This window comes from Xyrauchen texanus, chromosome 22 (genome assembly GCF_025860055.1).
Source record: "Xyrauchen texanus isolate HMW12.3.18 chromosome 22, RBS_HiC_50CHRs, whole genome shotgun sequence".
Taxonomy (NCBI): Eukaryota; Metazoa; Chordata; class Actinopteri; order Cypriniformes; family Catostomidae; genus Xyrauchen; species Xyrauchen texanus.
This window is the reverse complement of record NC_068297.1, coordinates 13,367,055-13,388,386: the sequence shown is the minus strand read 5'-3', so window position 1 is coordinate 13,388,386 and position 21,332 is coordinate 13,367,055. Positions and strand designations below refer to the sequence as shown.

The following is a 21,332-nucleotide window of genomic DNA, read 5'->3' as shown; positions in this document are numbered from 1 at the left end:
ATTCTTCCAGAGCAAATTGATCAGATATATATTTTTCTTTCATTTATTAAAGCATTTCTGAAAAGGCAAGTCTCATTGTGTGTGCTGTAATTTTTGGCTTATCTTGTACATGAAGATGTACAAACTGAATTTGTATTCAGCATAATCAAAGGGAAGAAATATGAATATACTACATATAACAACAGGCGATAAGCGTCAGTATCATATCTACCAATGGTGCAATCAGTCCAGGGAACTGTGTGTCTGCACTGTAAAGGTGTTGTAAAATATTTAAAAAAAAAAATAGACAACTTAGTAAAACATGTAGAAGTAATGGTGTGAATTACCCACAATAGTTACCACCATCTTTATTGCCATTGACTACTTTGAATATACAATGGGGTCCAAAAATCTGCAACCACGTTGAAAATCTCAGAAATTATTAGTATGTAGCAAAATAGGTAAAACAAAATCTTATAACATAAAATGATTTGGATAGATTTCAGATTCTGCCCTATTTTTAGGTCACTCATCATAACCAGCAACTTTGTGATGAACTCCTTAGGAAAAAAGATTTCCTTGTTTCCATTTATGCACACAAGATAAAATTGGGCCTTCATCAGGGAAAGTTGTTTGTGAGACTCTCCCTGAAGAAGGCCATGCCGAAAACACATAGGACAGTGTTTTTTTTTTTTTAACTTTTTGTATAGCCATATTATAATAAAGGCTTTTTAATTATTAAGAGTGCCATGGTTATATAGCTTTTTTGGACTAATACGACACCTTGCACACAGAGAATCTTAAGTTTATACCCCACATTTGAAGCACTCTTAATTTTTGGGCATTGTTTAAGGATGCTCTTTGGAACATTCTAAAATCATGATGGGCCCATAACAGTTCGAGTGGATGTTGTTATTAAAGCAAAACCAAATACTGGGTAATACCAAATAATAAGAAATTCTGAAACTCATATTGACTGTGGCATTACAACGTTCGCTTACTTTTTGCTCAATACATTTGTGAAAATGCTAAATGAATGCTTGTAATGTACAGGATGATTTTATTACTTTATGGCATTTAATGACCTGCCATCCAATTTAAACTATAGAACGTTTATTGAGCAATTTACCTGATCAAAGCACAATATTTTATAGTGATTTTAGTGCACGAGTGTGCCCACAAAACACACATTTGGTGTTTCCCACGAATACAAGGTGGTGCATTTGTTGTGCATATCACAACCCATTTTCAGAGATGGTGCTTGTGTGTCTAGGTAAAGAACTGGTGGGTGAAGAAATGTCAGCTATTTACAGCATTTGTTTAATATGATAAAACCAAAAAAAGTGAAGGATTACCTAGACAAATATTAGCATATACTAAATGCACAGACAATTCAACTTAAATGTTAACATCGCTCTTAATGGCATGCATCACAATAGTAGAGTATGTAATAGTACTTTATTTGGAAGCTACTTCATGTAGACCAAATTAAACTCTTATTGAAGATATTCAAAGTAGGACACTTCTTCCGTTAAAATAAGCATCTTAACATTTATGAAGGCTTACACTCGTGCTCTATTAACTAAAAATCAGGATTGCGCTTGGAGACAAATACAAGCAATCTAGAAAATGCAGAACACATAAAATGCTGTAAATATATATCGTTTAGAAAATGAAATGACAAGCACAATATTGCAAGTGCACATTGCAATTATTCAGGTTTATTGACATTCAACATCAAATCCACCATAACATGTTATACAATACTTATCTGTTAATTTAGTTCATTATGCAGACATGCATATGAAAAGTTTAATTGTAGCACCACAGACATTTCCAAAAACATTACGAATAACATCTAAAGAATGGCACTGGTGGTAGTAATGCAGGAGAGAGAATGAAAGAGATATAGAAAACAGACTTTTTAAACTTAACAGTGTTCACACTGCTCAAACACAGTCATCAACACTGCTTTACGAAACCAGTGTATACAGCCATGTGCTCTGGTATTAAAGAAGGACAGGATCCTGGGCCACTGCAGTAAAATTAAGAATTTGGACAACAATCTCATGGGACACTACTTCTTACTGCTATAAACAGCCAACTTACCTGTGCCATACAATTTAATTTTCAATTGTCAATTTAAGTTAATAATGCAGCTCTCTTAACCAATAGGCAAGTAATAATGTTTTAATAATAAATTATGATATGAGAGGAGCAGAATTATTAAATATGGCAATTTCTTTTTACTAATATATATATATAAAACATATATACACACACACACACACACACACACACACACACACACACAAACACAAAGGGATAAGAGTAGCCATCAAATTAACTGTCTTTTGTCAATGTAAATTTTAAATGTAAAAAAATTATAATTGTACTAATAAAACATAAAACTTTTAACCCATTAAAAATCAGTTTCCACATTTCTACCCCTTTAAAAAGATCCACATTTTCACTACCAATGTGGTTCACCTTATCAGCCCAATATATCAATATAAGTTAAATAAACATTTTTAAACAACTTAAGATATACATAGCAGGGTCATCCAATTTTGTCTTTGGAATGTTCCAGATACCAGAATTCCATTATTCTATAATGGGACAAAGAAGAGGCAAGCAACAACCAAACCGGTTGCATGTGTCACTATTTATGATGGCCTCTTGCAAAGTGACAGGCAAAGTCATAGCTGTTTCTGCATCTGTGTCCACATATGTTACACTGAAAAGGGTTCTCGTAACCATGGCAACCCATGTGAATGGTGTAGAGGATGTTGTCAGGGAAATATATGTGACAGTGAGGGCAGTGGTGCAACATCTGGGGATCCTGTATTGGATTGGGTGTCCCTGGCTGGCTGTTGGTTCCGCTGGGAGTGCTGGTTCTCTCGCTGCATGGTCCCACCCCTGGGCTGCAACCACTGTGTGCAGCTGGTCTGGGTTCAGGGGTGATGGGTGAAGAAGCCTGGGCTGCACTGACAGAGACGGCAGCGGGTGCTGTAACAGGCTGCTGGACAAGGAATGTGGGTTTCTCATCTGGTAGAGATTCTGCTCCAGGAGATACTGGGGCTCCCTGAGCTTCTGGTGGGATGCTTGCAAGTTGACCTGCCAAAGTAGAAAGCTGGTTCAATGGGTTATCCAATGCAAAGTCCTGGTCCTCCCTGGAGCCACCTCCAATTGCACCACTAGTTTGTGGATCCTTCTCTAGACCATTATAAGCTTCCTGATGGAGGTGGGCGTGAGAAGGGAGATCATGATCAAAGTCACCCAACTGGTGCTGCTCAGAGCTGGGCTTTTGCAACACCATGGACGGTGGACTGAGGTTGATGAGCAGCCGCCGGCCATAACCTAGAGAGCCTCCTCTCTTTTGCAGAACACTAAGCATTTTTCTGTGAGAGAGAGAGGAGCGTGCACCCTTCATGGGCAGGAGTTTGTGTCTACGACGACGGTGATGAGAAAGGTTACTGCGATCACTGCAACGGAAGGAGCAGAGCTCACATTTGTAAGGCTTCTCGCCCGTGTGAGAGCGCATGTGCGCCTCCAGGTGGCGCTCATATGCAGAGGCAAAAGGACACAAGTGGCATCTGTGGGGTTTTTCACCTGGAGGAAGAGGGAGAACTCTTTTGGAGCTTTAAAGGAAACACCCTGGCGTTACATCTTAAATGCAGTTTTAATGCGTTATAGCTTTATTAAAGTTAAAATAATACAGAAGCAGGTCATGCAATTAACTACAAACTCTGACTCTGGCATTTTTCTGTGCGGTCAGCGGCTCTTTTATGAGTTGCGCGAATGTTCCGATCTAAGGGGGAGAGATTGAAACTGCATCCGGCTGATACACACTCTGTCGTGGGAGAGCTCGTCCCTCGAGCCCACACTTCCTAAAGCTAGATTATAACACGATGGTTCGCGACTCATTGAATTATAATAGGTCACTGTGCATTTCTTATCGTGAAGATAATTGGTAAAGTTAAAGATGGATTGAAGTGAACAGTAAGGTGAAAGGGAGTGGTCTTCGCCCCAATATACACTGCAACAATATGTTTATGATTTGTTTAGTCTTGTTTTCCAATAAAAATATATAAAACTCATTGAAAGCAATGTGCATTTTCTTTAGCAGCTATACGGCAGAAGAAAAAATTATCTGACAATGTTGAATATAATATAAAAATACAAATATTTTAAAATATTAAAAAATCTATTTAAAAAAGATGCATTCACCTGCTAAGCAGCATATAAGATATTTAGACTTGCTTTAAGAGGATGTATCTAAATATAATTTATTTTGTATATACGTGTATTTATTCACTTGGTTATACTTTTGCGAGTGCAGTAAAGACAAAATGTACTTGTATTCAAGATCTATTAGCAAGGCTCTAAAAGCAAGTCTAAATATCTTATATGATGCTTCTCAAGTATATTTATCTTGTTTTAAGTATATTTAGATAATTTTACATGAAAAAAAAAAACAAAAACACTTGATAACAATGGTTTCTTTTTTTTTCACAGTGAATTTCTTTACTGAATTAAACTTAATTAAAAGAATTTTTTCCCCTTTAATTCAGTGAATGTCATTTAGATGTATTTTTAAAAGATATTTTTTTCCCCTATTGTTGGGAAGCACGTTTAATACAACCTTTTAAGTCGGGGCACAAGCTGAATAATCAGTTAAGAGCTAATGATTAATCATTGCAATAATTGTGAATAGTCACATAATCGTGCTAATAATCGTTAGATTAATCGATTATCAAAATAATCGTTAGTAGCAGCCCTACTCTCTAATTGCAATGAAGCCCTTACATAATGGTAAAAGGTTTGGTTAGTTTTTAGCATGCTCAGTGGTCTAACATCACTCGTCAATGTTGTGCGATATGGCAAATCATATCAAAGGCGATGTGACTTATGTTTTAAAAAAAGCTAAACTGGAATTATTCCAGCACGACACATCAGCAAGGTCCGCAGTTCAGGTTAAGAATGTCAGTGCCTTGTAAGGTGCGAGTAGCTGAACTGTGATATTTTTTTTCCAATAGAATTGTTATACTAACCGACAGTAATTTCCAAGGATCATTTAGTGAAATTCGTCAGTATTTGTATAGTACATGCTTCGTAATGTTATACGTAATTGTGAATGTGAAAAGACTAAATTAACGGAGCAGTTATCAGCATGTCAGGCATAAAACAGAGCGAATGAGTGCATTTTGTGAATTAATTGTATGAATGTGGTTATGAAGTAGCCCTTTAGAAAATTCCTTTGACCTTGTCTTAGAAAACGTTCATAAAACTCGAGGATTATTACACTCAGATTAGAACAAGAACATGGCAAGACTTGCAGCTTTGACTTCATTGTTTTTAGGTTGTGGCAAGGACAGTGTCATTTGTTTTTTAAATGAAAACATTACTTGAAAATGGTTTAAAATACATTTTCTTTAATTAATTCTGACTTTTGGACAAAAACTTCAAAAAGAACCATGCAAGTTTTAAAACCAAAAATATATATATATATATATATATATATATATATATATATATATATATATATATATATATATATATATATTTATTTTTATTTTTTTAAATTTAGAGCCTTCATTTCAAAAGTTATTGCATTCGGTTGTTGCCTTTATGTTATAAAGGACCAGAAAGGACCATAATATTTGTGACCAGCTTTGGCTTTGACTTCATAGTTTTACACTTGTCCTCATCATCTATGGACTTGACAGACTTCCTAGACATGATGATTTTTCCGTTAAGGGAACATAGTGAACAAAGGTGCTCCATTGTGGGATTTAGTCAGGGAGCGAACGTTTCAGTGCACTGGAATGATTTTGCGATTGAGAAAGCCCTAAAAATGGCTGACTCCCTGATCAGTGCCCTGATTACTGAACTAGGGAGCTGACTGAGACACCCCAAGTGTAAATACCCCCTTAATTTTTCAAGCTTACCTGTATGGATGCGAATGTGCTCGATCAACCGTGCGGTACCCCTGGTGGCATAGTTGCAGTAGCGGCACTTGAGTTTGCCATCATATGTTCTTTCAAAGCCATCCACCAACATACCTGAACTATCATCCAAGGACATCTCCACTGCTGGATGCTCCAGGCCATTCTGACCAAGTTCTATAAGACAAAAAATAAACAGAATGGATAAGGCTCACACAAAACACATTTTATATTGCTCTACCAAATATTAACCAGTTTTGCTTTCACTACACTTCAAAACAGTACATTTAACAACAGGAAAGCTCTCTCTATGCACCTCCTTGGAGGTCTCCACTCTCCTTTACTCCAATGACTGATCCAGATATCATGTTGACATGTTGGGTCTGCTGACTCAGGTACTCCTGAAAGTCCTTTACAAAATCCAGCGTCTCTGGCTTCTCTTCGCCCATTGAAAGATCTGCACCGTCCTCCTTTGCTGCCTTAAAATGGACCAAATAGACTAAATATAATCACACCCAAGTATCTCATACACGAAAATGAAAGCAATGTGATCCAGCATGCATAACAAAATTTTTCAGGACAGCATGATGCTATTATAGGACAGCAACAGAATACAAATTTACGAGCACTCCACAAGCAGTTCAGATCACTTTGTCCAAATAAATCAGTTGCTTCTTCTACAAAAGCATTTCCTTTCGGATGCATTTAACAACGCTGTCAAGCACTGAGCTTCTAACTTATAGTTGTGTGACACTTATGCTCTAGTTAAACACTAAACAGTTCTATTAGTCTGGCTGTTATACAGTTGGCAGGATAACAGGCGTTGCTATCATACCGAGAGCTTGCTGACGTTGCTCGGCTTGTCCGAATATTAAACTATCATTGAAATAACAACTAACAACGGTTACCTTTTCCAAATGTCTCAGAGAAATGAAAACACACACTCAGTTGCTGGATGTACTGTCTGGCGACCCGCTCTTTCGGGAGAAATCAGATGAACGTTCTGCTCAAATAAAGCTCCATGGTTATGCTTGACAGCTAACGTCAGCGAGTTAGCGCGTCTAAAAAGCTATACATTGGAGAGGCTGAGACCAACGGGTTTGAAACATACTCCGTGCGTCGTTTAGGACCGTGTCACCTGTAAATGAAGAGGGGAAAGTAGAGGTTTGATGGGCCCAAGTGATGCTCTGCGATATCAAAACAAAAGAAAACGCAGGGTTGAAGGTTCAACCAGGGTGTGTGCCGCTGAAAGGATTCCGACTTGTTTCGCCGATTGAACAAAGTGTTCCTGTCTGCAGACGCAAGTAAAACGACAGGTAAAATGGTTTATTGTCACTACATGTTCTTGTTAGATTACTGCTACAATTGAAGTCAGAAGTTTACATACACTTAAGTTGAAGACAGTAAAACACATTTTTAATGAGACTTCGTATTAGCAAACTATAGTTTTGGCAAGTCATTTAGAACACCTTGTGCATGACATGAGTAATTTTTCCAACGATTGTTCACAGACTGATTGTTTAATTTTTAATGGACTATATCGCAATTCCAGTGGGCCAGAAGTTTACATACACTAAGTTAACTGTGCCTTTAAGCAGCTTGGAAAATTCCAGAAAATGATGTGAAGCCTTTGGGTAATTAGCCAGTTATCTTCTGATATGCTAATTTGAGTCAATTGAAGGTGTCCCTGTGGATGTATTTTAAGGCCTACCTTCAGGGGCGTCGGACTGGGGGGGTAAAGGGTACCGAGTACCCAGGGCCCGAGGCAGGGGGGGCCCCTTAGAAGTCAGTTTTCTATACATACATATTTGGTACGGGGGCCCAGCAAGATGGTTTGTACCCAGGGCCCAAAATTTGGTGCTACGCCCCTGCCTACCTTCAAACTATGTGCCTCTTTGCTTGGCATCATGAAAAAAAAAATAAATAAAAAAATTCAGCCAAGACCTCAGTAAAAAAGAAAATGGAACCTCCACAAGTCTGGTTCATCATTGGGAGCAATTTCCATCCATGGGACCACACGGCCATCATACCGAACAGGAAGGAGATGCATTCCATCTCCTAGAGATTAATGTAGTTTGGTTTGAAAAGGGTAACTCAATCCCAGAACAACAGCAAAGGACCTTGTGAAGATGCTGGAGGATACAGGTAGACAAGTATCTATATCCACAATAAAACAAGTCCTATATTGACATAACTCGAAAGGCTGCTCAACAAGGAAAAATTCACTGCTCCAAAACCACCATAAAAAAGCTGAACTACAGTTTGCAAGTGCATATGGGGACAAAGATCTTAATTTATAGATAAATGTCCTTTTGGTCTTATGAAAAAAAACGTTAACTGTTTCACCATAATGACCATCGTAATGTTTGGAGGAAAAAGGGTGAGGCTTGCAAGCCAAAGAACATAATCCCAACCGTGAATCATGGGGGTGGCAGCATCATGTTGAGGGGATGCTTTGAAGGGACTGGTGCACTTCACAAAATAGTTGGACTCATGAGGAAGGAAAATTATGAGAATATATTGAAGCAACATCTACATCAGCCAGGAAGTTAAAGCTTGGTTGCAAATGGGTCTTCCAAATGGACAATGACCCCAAACATACCTCCAAAATTGTGGCAAAATGGCTTAAGAACAACAAAGTAAAGGTACTGGCCATAACAAGCCCTGACTTCAATCTGATAGAAGATTTGTGGTCAGAACTGAAAAAGCATGTGCGAGCAAGGAGGCCTACAAACCTACAGACTCAGTTACAAGAGTTCTGTTTGGGAGAATGGGCCAAAATTCCAGCAACTTATTGTGAGAAGCTTGTGGAAGTCTACCCAAAAGTTTGACCCAAGTAAAACAATTTAAAGGCCATGCTACCAAATACTAACAAAGTGCATGTAAACTTCTGACCCACTGGGGATGTGATGAAAGAAAGAAATGCTGAAATATATAATTCTCTCTACTATTATTCTGACATTTCAAATTCTTAAAATAAAGTAGTGATCATAACTAACCTAAGACAGGGAATGTTTTCAACGACTAAATGTCAGGAAATGTGAAAAACTGAGTTTAAATGTATTTGGCTAAGGTGTTTGTAAAATTCTGACTTCAACTGTATATACCTTAGGAACTGAGATTCATGCAAAACTGGAGAAGTTTGCGCTAGATATTTTATGTAGGCTGCGTGGCATTGTGAGTTGTATTTCTTTTTTAAAGGAATATTCTGTGCTTAATGCAAGTTAAGCTAAACTGAGCATTTGTGGCATAAAGTTTATTAGCACAAAAATTCATTTAGACTCTGTCCTCCTTTTTAGTATTAAAAAAATTCGAGGCTACGGTTAGGCACTTATAATGGAAGTGAATGTGGCAAATTTTTTGAGGGTATATAGACATAAAAATTAAGCTTACAATTTTATAAAACCACTAACATTAACATTTAATTAACAAACAGTTACTTAACATTAACAAAAAAAACTTGTGATTATTTGAGTTGTTAATTCATTGGTTTTGCAGAATTTTACATCGTCATGGCAACGAAGTTGTAAAACTCGACATAACTTTTCACAGAAAAGGTTAGTAAGTGATTTTATCACACAATAATCATGTTAACACACATATCATGTATGTCTTGTTGCTATGCTTTTGAAACAGTAATCAGTGAGTATTTTAACATTTACGGATTGACCCCATTCACTTCCATTGCAAATGCCTCACTGTAAATTGAAATTAATTTTGTGGTAATCAACATTATGTCACTAATGGTGCTGATTGAGCTTAACTTGTATTGAACCCAAAATGTTCCTTAAATCTTTTACAATTCTGCATCCATTGCATTGATTGGGCATGAATTGATGATTCATCTTTTCACCAGATTAGCCAAATATGTGGATAATTTCCATATTGAAATGTCACAAGAATTTTATGAGTACTTGAGCCAATTGCATTACTTTAAATAGCTGGATTGGCTCATTTATGTTTCATAGTGTTTAATATTTAACTAGTGGGGAAGTTAGCCGCAGATCGCATTGCCCCATTTGTGTCAGACTTGTAGGAAAACCATTGAAGAGGGTGTGACAAACAACCAGTTAGAGCCAGAGCATTGTATCCTTGTGACACTCTTCAAAGTTGTAATGAGGGGGTTCTAGTAACACTCACCGACTCATTGCCTGTGATCTCGGTTCAGATGACCAGGGAATAACCTGTATGGCTTAAAGTGCAGGTTAAAATGCAAACAGTCTATTTATAGCCTTACTGTAGCGTTTGTCTTTTATGGGTCAACGTCCATAAAAGGGGTCTTTTATGGGTCAACAATCACATTTGCCAAGCTAATATATTTGGTTAACTTATGTATGTTTATGTTTTATTCTATAGCAGCATTGGGATTCCAGTTCTCTTCTCTTGAAATATAACTCCTGATTTAGTCACATCGTAAATTACATACCATTTATGTTGTGGTCTCAAACAAATAATTTGTATTTTCTGTTAAAGACATGTGGTTGCTGTAAATGTGTAAATTTAATCCTTTTCTTTTAACAGGGCTATAATCTCAGCTTTATTTTGCATTTGTGACACTAGATGGCGTAGGATGTCAAGTTATGACCATGTCAGAAAATCCACTAAAAGGTAGTGTTTGTATGGTTTCATTTCAAACTTGCATTCCATCTGTCATGTTAGTCATGTACAATACGTAATTTGAATGGTCAGTTACCAATTTTGTTTTTATAAGTGCGCTGTCTATTGTATCAGATTGATTTGAAGCACCCTCATTGTAGTGTCAGTTTTATTAGCATTAGTGAATTAGAATGGGTATTTATGAATATTACAAATTCAAAACAAGTCAAACAGACTTCCTCGAACTGGACAATTACTTTAAGGTGCAGTATTTACAGTGTGTGGGTGTTACAATGGAAAGCGCCGTAAACTGATCCAAAGGCAGGCACAACAGCCTGACCTTGCAGGGTTGAACTACGACCCCTGAAGCAGTCAATTACAGCACTTTCTAATGACCTGTCCACACTAATGTTATTTTATAGCAATTTAATTATGCTCAGGTTTCCCATGAAGCCACTTCTCGTTAAATAATTCAAGCAGGGTGACAGTAATTTGTCAGTTGAAAAAGATGAATTGGGGTTTCAAGTGGGCTTCTTTTCAAGAAACTTTATTGTTTTCAAAGCAAAGGTGCAACAGAATGTTATCATTATGATAATAGTTCATTTGATTCTTAGATATATTTTAGATAATCAATGTGTTTGGTCAACTTCACCAAGAGATAAGTTGTTTAAAGAGGAATAACCTTTTGACCTCACAAAGAGAAAATTGGTTTCAAACTATTCCAGATGGTTGAAATTCACAGAGGAATCCATCCATCCATCCGACATTTAAATGCGAAATGTTAAAATATGATATTCTTTGTGTATGTGAAATGTTAGGATTGATATGCAAAGGCATGTGCATCTCTCACTGTATAAAAATCTATGACCTTCCAAGTAGCAGTGTTTGTATCTAGCTGTAGCAAGTGTTAGCAGAAGGTACTTTACAAAACTATTCTTGATTTCACATCTAGACCTCACATCCTGTACTGTATCATTTAATCGATATCTGGGACAAATACACATTTTTACATTTTAAGAATAAATGGAAAGTTGGAATAGTTTTGGTAGCATGTACTGAACACACACACACACACACACACATATATATACACATATTGTTTTGGTAGTAAATAATTTCCTTAGTTTTCATTGGATGAATAAATCTGTATCATGCACATCTAAGTACTATGTAACATCTTATGTTTCATATATGGGTCAATGATGTGATGCCTTTTTTTTCTTTTTTGTCCATAACCATTACATTTTAAAAAAAGCATTACAAATGCAAATCACACAAAACAATTACTTGAACACACTATGACATGTTTTCAATTACTAAGTTTAAAGTAAGCCCCTGGAAAAAAAAAAAATATCAAAATCAAAATTAAAGTAAAAAAAGGTAATTGCCCAGAGACTGAAATGTTTTTTTAAAAAGTCTCATTAAAATCTGACATTCTTGAAAAAATAAATGAGTACATTATATTTGAAAATATGAATAATATTAAAAAAATCTTTTTACCACCAAATAAAAGTTGCATGGTGCAACCAACACCTTGCACCAAGCCATTATGCTGTCATGTGACAAAAAATAAAATAAAATGGAGATGACCCCTTTAGGACTGTTTGTGAAGTTTAAAAGTATTTTGTTATTTCATTAAATATTATCATTCTGACATTTATGCGAAAAGGCAAATTTGTTAAGGTCATTTGTTGTAACCCTGAGAAAACGTTTTTATATTTTTGACAACAAAAAAAGAAGATTGATAGATAGATAGAGAATTTGTATATATTTTTAATATTTTTACTAACTTTTTACATGTATTTACTCTCATGTATTCAAGGTGCAAGGAAAGTATTGCAATACCTTTTAATTGATGGTTACATTGCATATCATTTATAAAAGGATACGTTTTTTTATTTTTTATAAAATGTTATAAATGATTCAAAATGTGTATGAACTTGTCACAAATACTATATTTTAAATAGATTTGAAGAAGATTACCTATTTTTATCACCTCCGACAACTTTATTTTGTCAATGAAATATACTCTAGCTCTTTTTGCTCTTTGCTCCTTGCTCCTGACATGAGACTTTTGATATTTTTTTATTTACTTTTTTATAATCTTTTCTGTACTTTCTTCAAAAAAATTATCAATTAAACTCCATTATTAGCATATTATAGACTTGTTATCTGCTAAATGCAGTAAATGTAAAATTGCATTAGCATTTACATAAATAGTAATATTATTGTTCTTCAGCATGCCAAACTTTTAAAAATATATGCCTATTCTAGCCTACAAGGCTTCATGAGTAATCCTAAAAGGTTGAAAGATGGGTAGAAATGGCCTGTAAATTGTTCTTCTTTCTTTCTTAGTTTCCTCTTTTATCTCCTTCCATTCTAGTGCAGCATCTACATGTGTCTGAAGCTGCTCTGCCTGCACCTGCTCAGGGGTAAGTCATACTGAGTCCCCTGTTGCCCTAATTCACATTTAAAAGCCTTTGAATGAGTGGGCCCCCTTCTCCTCCAAAACGCTTGATTTATGTGCTGTTTGTGGTTTTATAGAACGTGAAACAATTCATTTTCTCCTGAAAAGGAATTGGGTATTAATTTGGAGAAGGCCCCTGAGCACATTTTTAAGACTCCAATCATATGCTGGTGTCATTTAAAGGCTGTGGACATTAGCCCCTGAAGAAAGGCTTTTAATCCTGCCTGGAGAGTGTAGAAACGGCTGCCCCAACGCCAAATCATTACCGTTAAAGGGTGAAGGAGGACCATGGCTGGATTTATTCTTCACACCCCCAAGACTATTTATTTCTGGAGAGACCCTCTCTTACACCCCCACCCTTGTGCGACACGGGCCGTGTGTAGAAGCAGAGAAAGGAAAAGAAATAGGATAAAGGAAGAACATATTAAGCTTTTCATTTTCGTGCCACTTAATTTCCTCGCGGCCGTCTGTGTAATGAATGTAATTGCTACCTTTGATGAGAACACTATTATCTGAATCACACTTTAAATGGGCAAACAAGGCCCCCTCCATCCTCGCTCTCCCCCCACACAAAGCGGGTATGAGATCTCTAATTATGCGACAGAACAAGTGGTTTTTCTCAAAGCCGTGGCGTTGCGCTCAATTGCCAAAGAGCGGCCCTGGTTACATTTGCACAAAGGCGCAGATTAGCGGCGATACGCGCGTCACACACACACACACACACACACACACACACACACACACACACACACACACACACACACACACACACACACACACACACACACACACACAAAGATGCGTTTTAATTTCCTGCATGAACCAATGAATGTCTCCGTTCCGGAAATTCTCATTTAGTTGAATGCCAGATCTAATTTTCCAAAAAATCTGTTCCAATCTGGATGATATAATGTTGTAGCAATGGAGTTAACCCATAGAGGCGTACAAATATTCAGGAAAATAAAACAATTAGACTAATAAAGTTTGACTTTTTTTTTTTCAATATTAAGATTTTGAGGTTTCCACATTTTATTTAAATCACATAAGTTGTTTGCAGTTCACCTATAGGATAAAAAAGTATGTGGCGTGGCGAAGGATTAGGCCTATTTTAAAGCAGCTACAAACGATAGGCGCTTTTGTCGCTCAATTAATACAGGCCTAAGGTTCTAAAAACGGAACAATTCTGTCGCACCTTGAAATGTCACGTGCCACAAATATAAGCTAGGCTACTACGTCTATCAAGTAGCCTATTTGTATGCATTTATATTATAACAAAATGATTTTACCACCTTTTTGTTAAATGTTCTGTCTGAATCACATTCTAACTTGATATGACACTTGCACCTGAAACAGACAGTTCAGTTATTCATGAGGATTTATGTTTGCACATCTCTCGCTGCGCACGCGGTGAATAGCTGTTTAATAAAAGTGTCGGGCGCGTCCTACAGATGACGTGACTTTACGAGGCGTTGCACGATAAACCCGCTGTCACCTTATAAAGTCTGAACGCGCTCGCGTCCCCCTGGCAACGAATCAAAGCATCTTGGAGAGATTTCCAAGCGTCACAGGTGACAGACTGTTCCTATTCGTCCAAGCTCTTGAGCCGCGTATATGCAAAAAACTATATAGCAACGTCGCAAATGACGAATTACACAATTATTCTTAAATGGCTGCCGTTTTCAGATATAGGCTACGCAAAGCCATTTGGTACCTTAAATGTGAGATATTATTCTTCAAAGCAAGTGATAGCTACTTAAATGATAAAGTGATAATCAATTCCTTTGACTATGATGCCTCGCTTCGGGCCTGGGGGAAAAACTACTGATCACTTCTATTGGTCTGCAAATGATGGTAGCCTACTTACAGCATGACAAATGGGTGGCAGGAGCACTGTGTGACTTCAGAAAGGATTATAATATCTGAAACCTGCTGCCAATTGGGCCCAGTCAGGCATTGGAGCAATGGGCAAATATTTCTGAGTAAAGTGACATTTTAGCTGTATTTATCTGAGGAGCCCTACACCAAAACCATATAGGCACGAATAAAGAAGATGCTGTAATAGCTTATGACTGGTTCTAGTCTCTCTGGATGGGGAATAAACTGTCCTTTGCTGAATTATTGTGGCCAAATGCCATTTGTACACACTGTAAACCCCAGTGATCAAAGTAATTAATTGTAGCCTACTGAGTAGAGAAAAATGAAATCATTCAAATTAGTCCAAATAAATGTATCTTGATGAGTATTTTGAACTTTCTTTTTCTTTTGAGTTCACAAAACATACACCTTTTAAGGAACCTGTACTGTTTTATTGTTTTGAGTTTAATTAACTTACTTTTTGTTTTGTTTGGTAAACTCAAATTGGGCAGGGGATTTCTTGTTCCCAGCATACTTTGCATGGGACTTGATAAGGAAATTAAATGTTAAAATTAATTGTTATTTTATGTGTTTTTGCAACATGAATGCAAACGGGGACACTTGTTGGTGTGTATTGTTTTTTTATGTTGCCATTTAGAAGAGTCTTGGTTACATTGGAGTTTTGGGGGTTACCATTATTGTGAAGAATGGAGCTTGAGCTTATCTTGAGGACCAAGTGTGTATTTGTTCTTACTGCTTTTTCCATTACTAAGCTACTAGTCTGACTTCACTTGGGTGAATAAAGTGCTGAAAATACTGATGGTTTACACAAAATTTTAAGTTAAGTGTCATCAAAATTTTAAAATTAACTTAATTCATAAGTTAAGAGCAATTAGCATGCATAAGTAGTACAAAATAAAACCCTGACAGTTCCACTTACTTCAATTGAGAATTTCTTAACTTAAATTTATTATATAACTGATTACCTCATGATTACCTCAAATAACTTATTCATTTTTACAGTGCAGCCTAAAACGTGGGGGCATTTATCCCGAATGTCAGTGCCTGGACATAGCTCATATTCTTGAATGATATCTCCCAACATATAGTTGCCCCAATACTCACATTTCATGCTCAGTGCTGAGAGGAGAACTAATGGATAGCACTGTCTTTAGGCAGGTAATTTAGAGCATGTTCTGTTAAATCTTTAAAACACATGGCAGCAGACACCGCAGAATGCATCCACCCCTGCACCTCCCTGCCACTGTGGCACTGAACCACTAGAGGTTCATAATGGCTTTTTAATTCACAAAAGGAATTTAAATTTAGGGAATAGGGGTATCTATTGTTTATATGCAGAATTGTAATGGTCTTAAACGGATAGTTCACACCAAAATGTAAATTCTCTCATCGTTTACTCACCCTCATGCCATCCCATATGTGTATGAATTTTTTTCTTCTGCAGAACACAAATTAAGATTTTATTAGATGAATATCTCAGCTCGGGTCCAAAAAATGCAAGTGACCAAAGCTCCAACAATCACATAAAAGCAAAGTAATCAATACGACTCCAGTGGTTTAATCCATGTCTTCTGAAGTGATCCAATCGGTTTTGGGTGAGAACAGACCACAATGTATCTCTTTTTTCACGGTACATCTTGCCAATGCAGTATCAAGGGACAATCATGATTTCAAGCTCGATTACACCTCCTAGTGCTTGATACATGTGCAGTGTGCTAGATGGTACCTTGAAATTATGATTACCAAGCAGACTGCTGATGTCAAGATTTACCATGAAAAGGGAGTTATATTTTGGTCTGTTCTCTTCCAAAACCGATCTCTTTTGAAGCCATGGATTAAACCAAAAGTTTTGGTCACTATTCACTTGTGTTGTATGGCTCTACAGTGCCGATATATTCTTCTAAAAATCTTATTTTGTGTTCAGCAGATGAAAGAAAGTCATACATATCTGGGGTGGCATGAGGCTGAACAAAAAAATAAGAGAATTTTCATTTTTGAGTGAACTATTCCTTTCTTTCCAAGTCTTTTTTTTATAGTCTTTCTTTGGTTCCTGTACACAAATGGTTGTGTATATGTTATTACATAGTAAATAAAATGAAATTAGCATACAATTTGCAACAAAATTGTCAGATTAAGTAAATGTTTGTATTAAATCATTCTGTCAACAACTTATGAAATGTAGATTTTAATAAAACAATATGACGCGACATAAAAATTCACTGACATCTAAAGTAGTTAATGGAAATGTAATACCAAATCTGAACTGAGGATTTCTCTTAAGTGATTATTGTGTGCGCACATGCTTTTCATGCATGAATGCCTGTCTGCATTACAAAAATAAGGCTGCACCCAGGCAAAGAGGACATCTCAGTGTAACAAGAGCTAATGAGCGGACCAATCCAAATGAGTATTGATCATTGCTCATAGCTGATCATGGCCGTTATAAAATCTAGTAGACTCCATATCTCTTTTTCAAACTAATGACTCATTACAGAGCAGGTGATCAGTAAAATCCATAAGTTCTGCACCGGTGTTTCCAAACCGGTTAATTTAGTCTGTTCTGGGTTTCAATTACAACTGTTATAGAAACTGTTTTCTAAAGCAACATATGAAAACCCAATGTTCCCTATACCCCATTCTCTACTACCATCTTTAAACAAAGGTCCAGCTTGCTTTCCATATCACAGTCGCTAGTATATTTTATTTATACTCCACACATTGATGCTGTAACAATGAAGTACTCCATTACCTCTGTATTCTGTTTCTAAATGAATAGCCCATCTTGTATATTCACTTTCCCTGAACACTGCTCTTATCCTGCACCCTACCCAGTAGTCCTCGTTAGTCACCATATGAGATGATCGGCCAGGCCATAATGGGATGGAGGAATGACCCTCGACCTCCTTGACCTCTTATCGATCTCTAAGCAGTGCAGCTGGGCCTTCCCAGCCCAATGCATAGGGGGTGGAATTTAATCGTGACACACATTGTACCATGTCAACATTCAGTTGGGGAGATCATTAATAACCTGCCTTACCTGTACAACAATGACAAACTCAGCAGACCACAGAGCAGCAGGGAGTTCAGTTTATGAACACAAAAATGGGAATATCACAAAAATCGCATAAAGGATCATCAAAAGAGATGGAAGAAATTTTGGGAGGCTGATGAAGTGATTATGAAGTGTGTTAAACATTAATTTAAATAAATTAATAAATTATTTATTTAAAAATGTGAAAAAAGAATTGTAAATCAGATATTTACACATGCAACTTTACTTTTCTTTTGCTTATAAATACAATTATTATTTAGTTACTTATTTTTAAACACATTTCACAATCATATTTTATCAAACTACACAATGATGACTAAGACATTATAGATATTACAGTTTTATATTCTGTTAATGCACAATGCATTTAAAGCTGCTTTGAATCTATGTGTGTTGTGAAAGGCACAACACAAATAAAAATGTCTTTTAACAGGGCACTTTGACCCTTCACCATCAGCCTTTTTCACTCTTTTTCTCTGCTTATTTCCGTCAGTCTCTGTTTCTCCATTTTACCCCTATTCTGGTGGTGTTGGCATCTAGTGAGGCATCTTTTCCACCTTTTGTTCAGGCTGTCATGGCTCTTTTTCTTTGTCAGATCCAATCACTCCTTACAATATCACAACTCTACATCTTTTTAAAAATGTCCTGCTCACTCGCTCTCTCTCTCTCTCTCTCTCTCTCTCTCTCTCTCTCTCTCTCTCTCTCTCTCTCTCTCACACACACACACTTTTCTTTACCCTGTTCCTCTGTCCATTGAAGACTACAATAGTGAGCCTGTAGACCTGTAAAGAATTGGCTTTAAGGTTTTCTAAAAAAAAAAAATAAAAAAAAAATAGCAAGGAAAAGTATGTTGTAGGCCACATGGGGGAAATAAGCCACTAATGTAAGCGCGTAATAGTTTTCTATAAATAATCGAATGACAACATAGGCACAAAGGCATCTGGGGACTGTAAAAGAATATGTAACCAATTTTCAATAAATTTTTTGCTATTAAAGCGAAATAGAGAACAAAATATATTTGAGGTCGAAGGAAAGGTTTCATTTGGAGCCAGGGAATAAGGACTTTATGGCAGCATAGGAAATAGTCAGGACCATTGAACAGAAAAGAAAAAAGGATTTTAACGTTAAACAAAAAGAAGCGTAGAGGGAGAGTAAAAAATGTGCTGTGCATAAAATCAATTGGTCAATAATTATCACACTTCTCATGTGTGTGCAGGTGAATGGCCATACATCCTATCCTAGCAGCACTGATTTTATTTGCACTTATGTTTTTACAAATAATCAATGGTTCATTTTGACAGATCAGACTTTGTATAGTACACCTTCATTCGTAGAGAACGTGCATGAAATTGAGATAAAACTGTTAAACATATAGGAAGTGCAGTCCCTGCATTCAGTCATGGGATTTTTAAACTGTTTCATTCTTGTGACTTTGAGTACATTTGTTTTTGTTTCAGAAATACTTGTCTTAGGAGATTCATTATTGTCACGGTCATATATGCTCATCTAGGTGATCCACTATTTCATTGTTATTTTATCATTGTCATCACCACCACCAGTGCAATCATTATCATTATTATTTATTCACATAGAATTTGTTCAGAAATTGCACAACATATGACTTGCTATCTCCTTTATAAAATAGTTACTTGCATCCTCCAATGATGATTGTGTGTGTATGTGAGAGAAAAAGGAGTGGGGGGCATTGATTTGTGGTCCATGTAAGACTAGACTGATATTTATGGGGCGGAAATGCCCCTCTGCCCCCAGGACTCTGATACAAATCAGATCATAGATCTAGGATGACCGTCAAGAAGAAAGGATTATGTGAGGCGAATAAAAAGAGTCTTATCTCAAAAGGATTTGTGTGGTGATACTATCAAGGTTTTTTTTTTTTTTATCCCCTTTTCTCCCACTTTGGAATGCCCAATTCCCACTACTTAGTAGGTCCTCGTGGTGGCGCGGTTACTCGCCTCAATCCAGATTGGGGAGGACAAGTCTCAGTTGCCTCTGCTTCTGAGACTGTCAATCCGTGCATTTTATCACGTGGCTCGTTGTGTGTGATACAGCAGAGACTCCGCATGTGGAGGCTCATTCTTCTCTCCATGATCCATGCACAACTTACCATGTGCCCCATTGAGAGAAAAGAACCACTAATTGTGACCACGAGGAGGTTACCCCATGTGACCCTACCCTCCCTAGCAACTGGGCCAATTTGGTTGCTTAGGAGACCTGGCTGGAGTCACTCAGCACACCCTGGATTCGAACTCACGACTTCAGGGGTGGTAGTCAGCGTCAATACTCACTGAGCTACCCAGGCTCCCTGTTATTAATGATTGATAATGATTGATAAATGATTTGATTTTAGGATTTATTTAGCAAATTCTAATTATTGATACAACATCCCTCTGAATATCTATCATGAAGTCTGTCTCACTCCAAGTCTTTTCTTTCTCTCTTTCTGTCCTTTAAGATAGCCCCCTCCTTTCAGCAGTGGCAGTAGCTGCTTAATTATGTAGGGAGGTAGGAGATCTTTATTCTCTGTGTCCATGCTGATAGTATCTCATTCACTCTCAGTGTTTGAGCTTTAGGTTTTATCTTGCCAGGCTCTCTGACAAATAGGAGTCATCCTACACCTGCACTGAGAACCTGTACTGGTGTTCTACACTTTTGTCTATATATATTAGTGGGCTGCTGTTGGGGTTCATATTTTTGAAGATATTTCTGCTTCATAGTAATAAATCTGTGATTTAAATATCTAAGCATTTGTCCATTTGCACATGCTTCCTAAGATCGAACCATTTGTTTAGAGGATTCCTAAAAATAATTATTAAAATATATATTTAACAGCAAATAATAATAAAAATGATATGAAGTTTAAACCTCTATAAATTACCGTTTTTAATTACTGTAATCTGTTTGTTTGAGTAATCCACCCCATTACACCACGTCTCTCTGTTTCCTCTAGTCAGGAAAGGTCGGTTGCTATGGCCACATTTATATGCATTCATAAGTGGCCCTGAGTGACTGCTCACCATCTCGGCTCCAAACAACGAGCAATAATCAGCTCATTAAAGAAAATCGCCCTCCCTTTCTACCCCTACACTCATCTAAATAACAAATACCCTCTCTCTCCACTCTGCCTTTTTCTCTTTCTGTCCCCGCCTTTAAAGCATATCATAGAAATGTATATCTCTATATCTACAATCAGTGCTGTGAGTGGGGAAAGGAAGGGAGAGAAAAAGTGTGTTCTGTCAGAAGTGGTGGGGAAGAGTGTGAAAGTAGCTGATTTTCTTAATACATCCCCTGGGAGCAGATAAGTCTATCAATCTGCTAGATTGGAAAGCCATTAGGTGCCCTGGTTTATGCGTCTCAAGCTGTTAAAGCAGAGCAGATTGATTGTTGAGCCTTTGAT

The 21,332-nt window shown here is 37.0% G+C and overlaps 1 protein-coding gene across 1 annotated transcript; it reads right to left on the bottom strand.

Annotated features, from left to right (window-relative positions):
* Window positions 1-1,409: 1,409 nt before the first annotated feature.
* LOC127662562 (zinc finger protein Pegasus) lies at window positions 1,410-7,156 on the bottom strand. Its single transcript, XM_052153806.1, has 4 exons — window positions 6,836-7,156; window positions 6,244-6,406; window positions 5,931-6,104; window positions 1,410-3,591 (listed from the first exon to the last, which is right to left on the bottom strand). Exons 2-4 carry the CDS (start codon window positions 6,374-6,376, stop codon window positions 2,642-2,644), a joined length of 1,257 nt encoding a protein of 418 aa, XP_052009766.1. The 5' UTR covers window positions 6,377-6,406; window positions 6,836-7,156; the 3' UTR covers window positions 1,410-2,641.
* Between the last annotated feature and the right edge of the window lie 14,176 nt (window positions 7,157-21,332).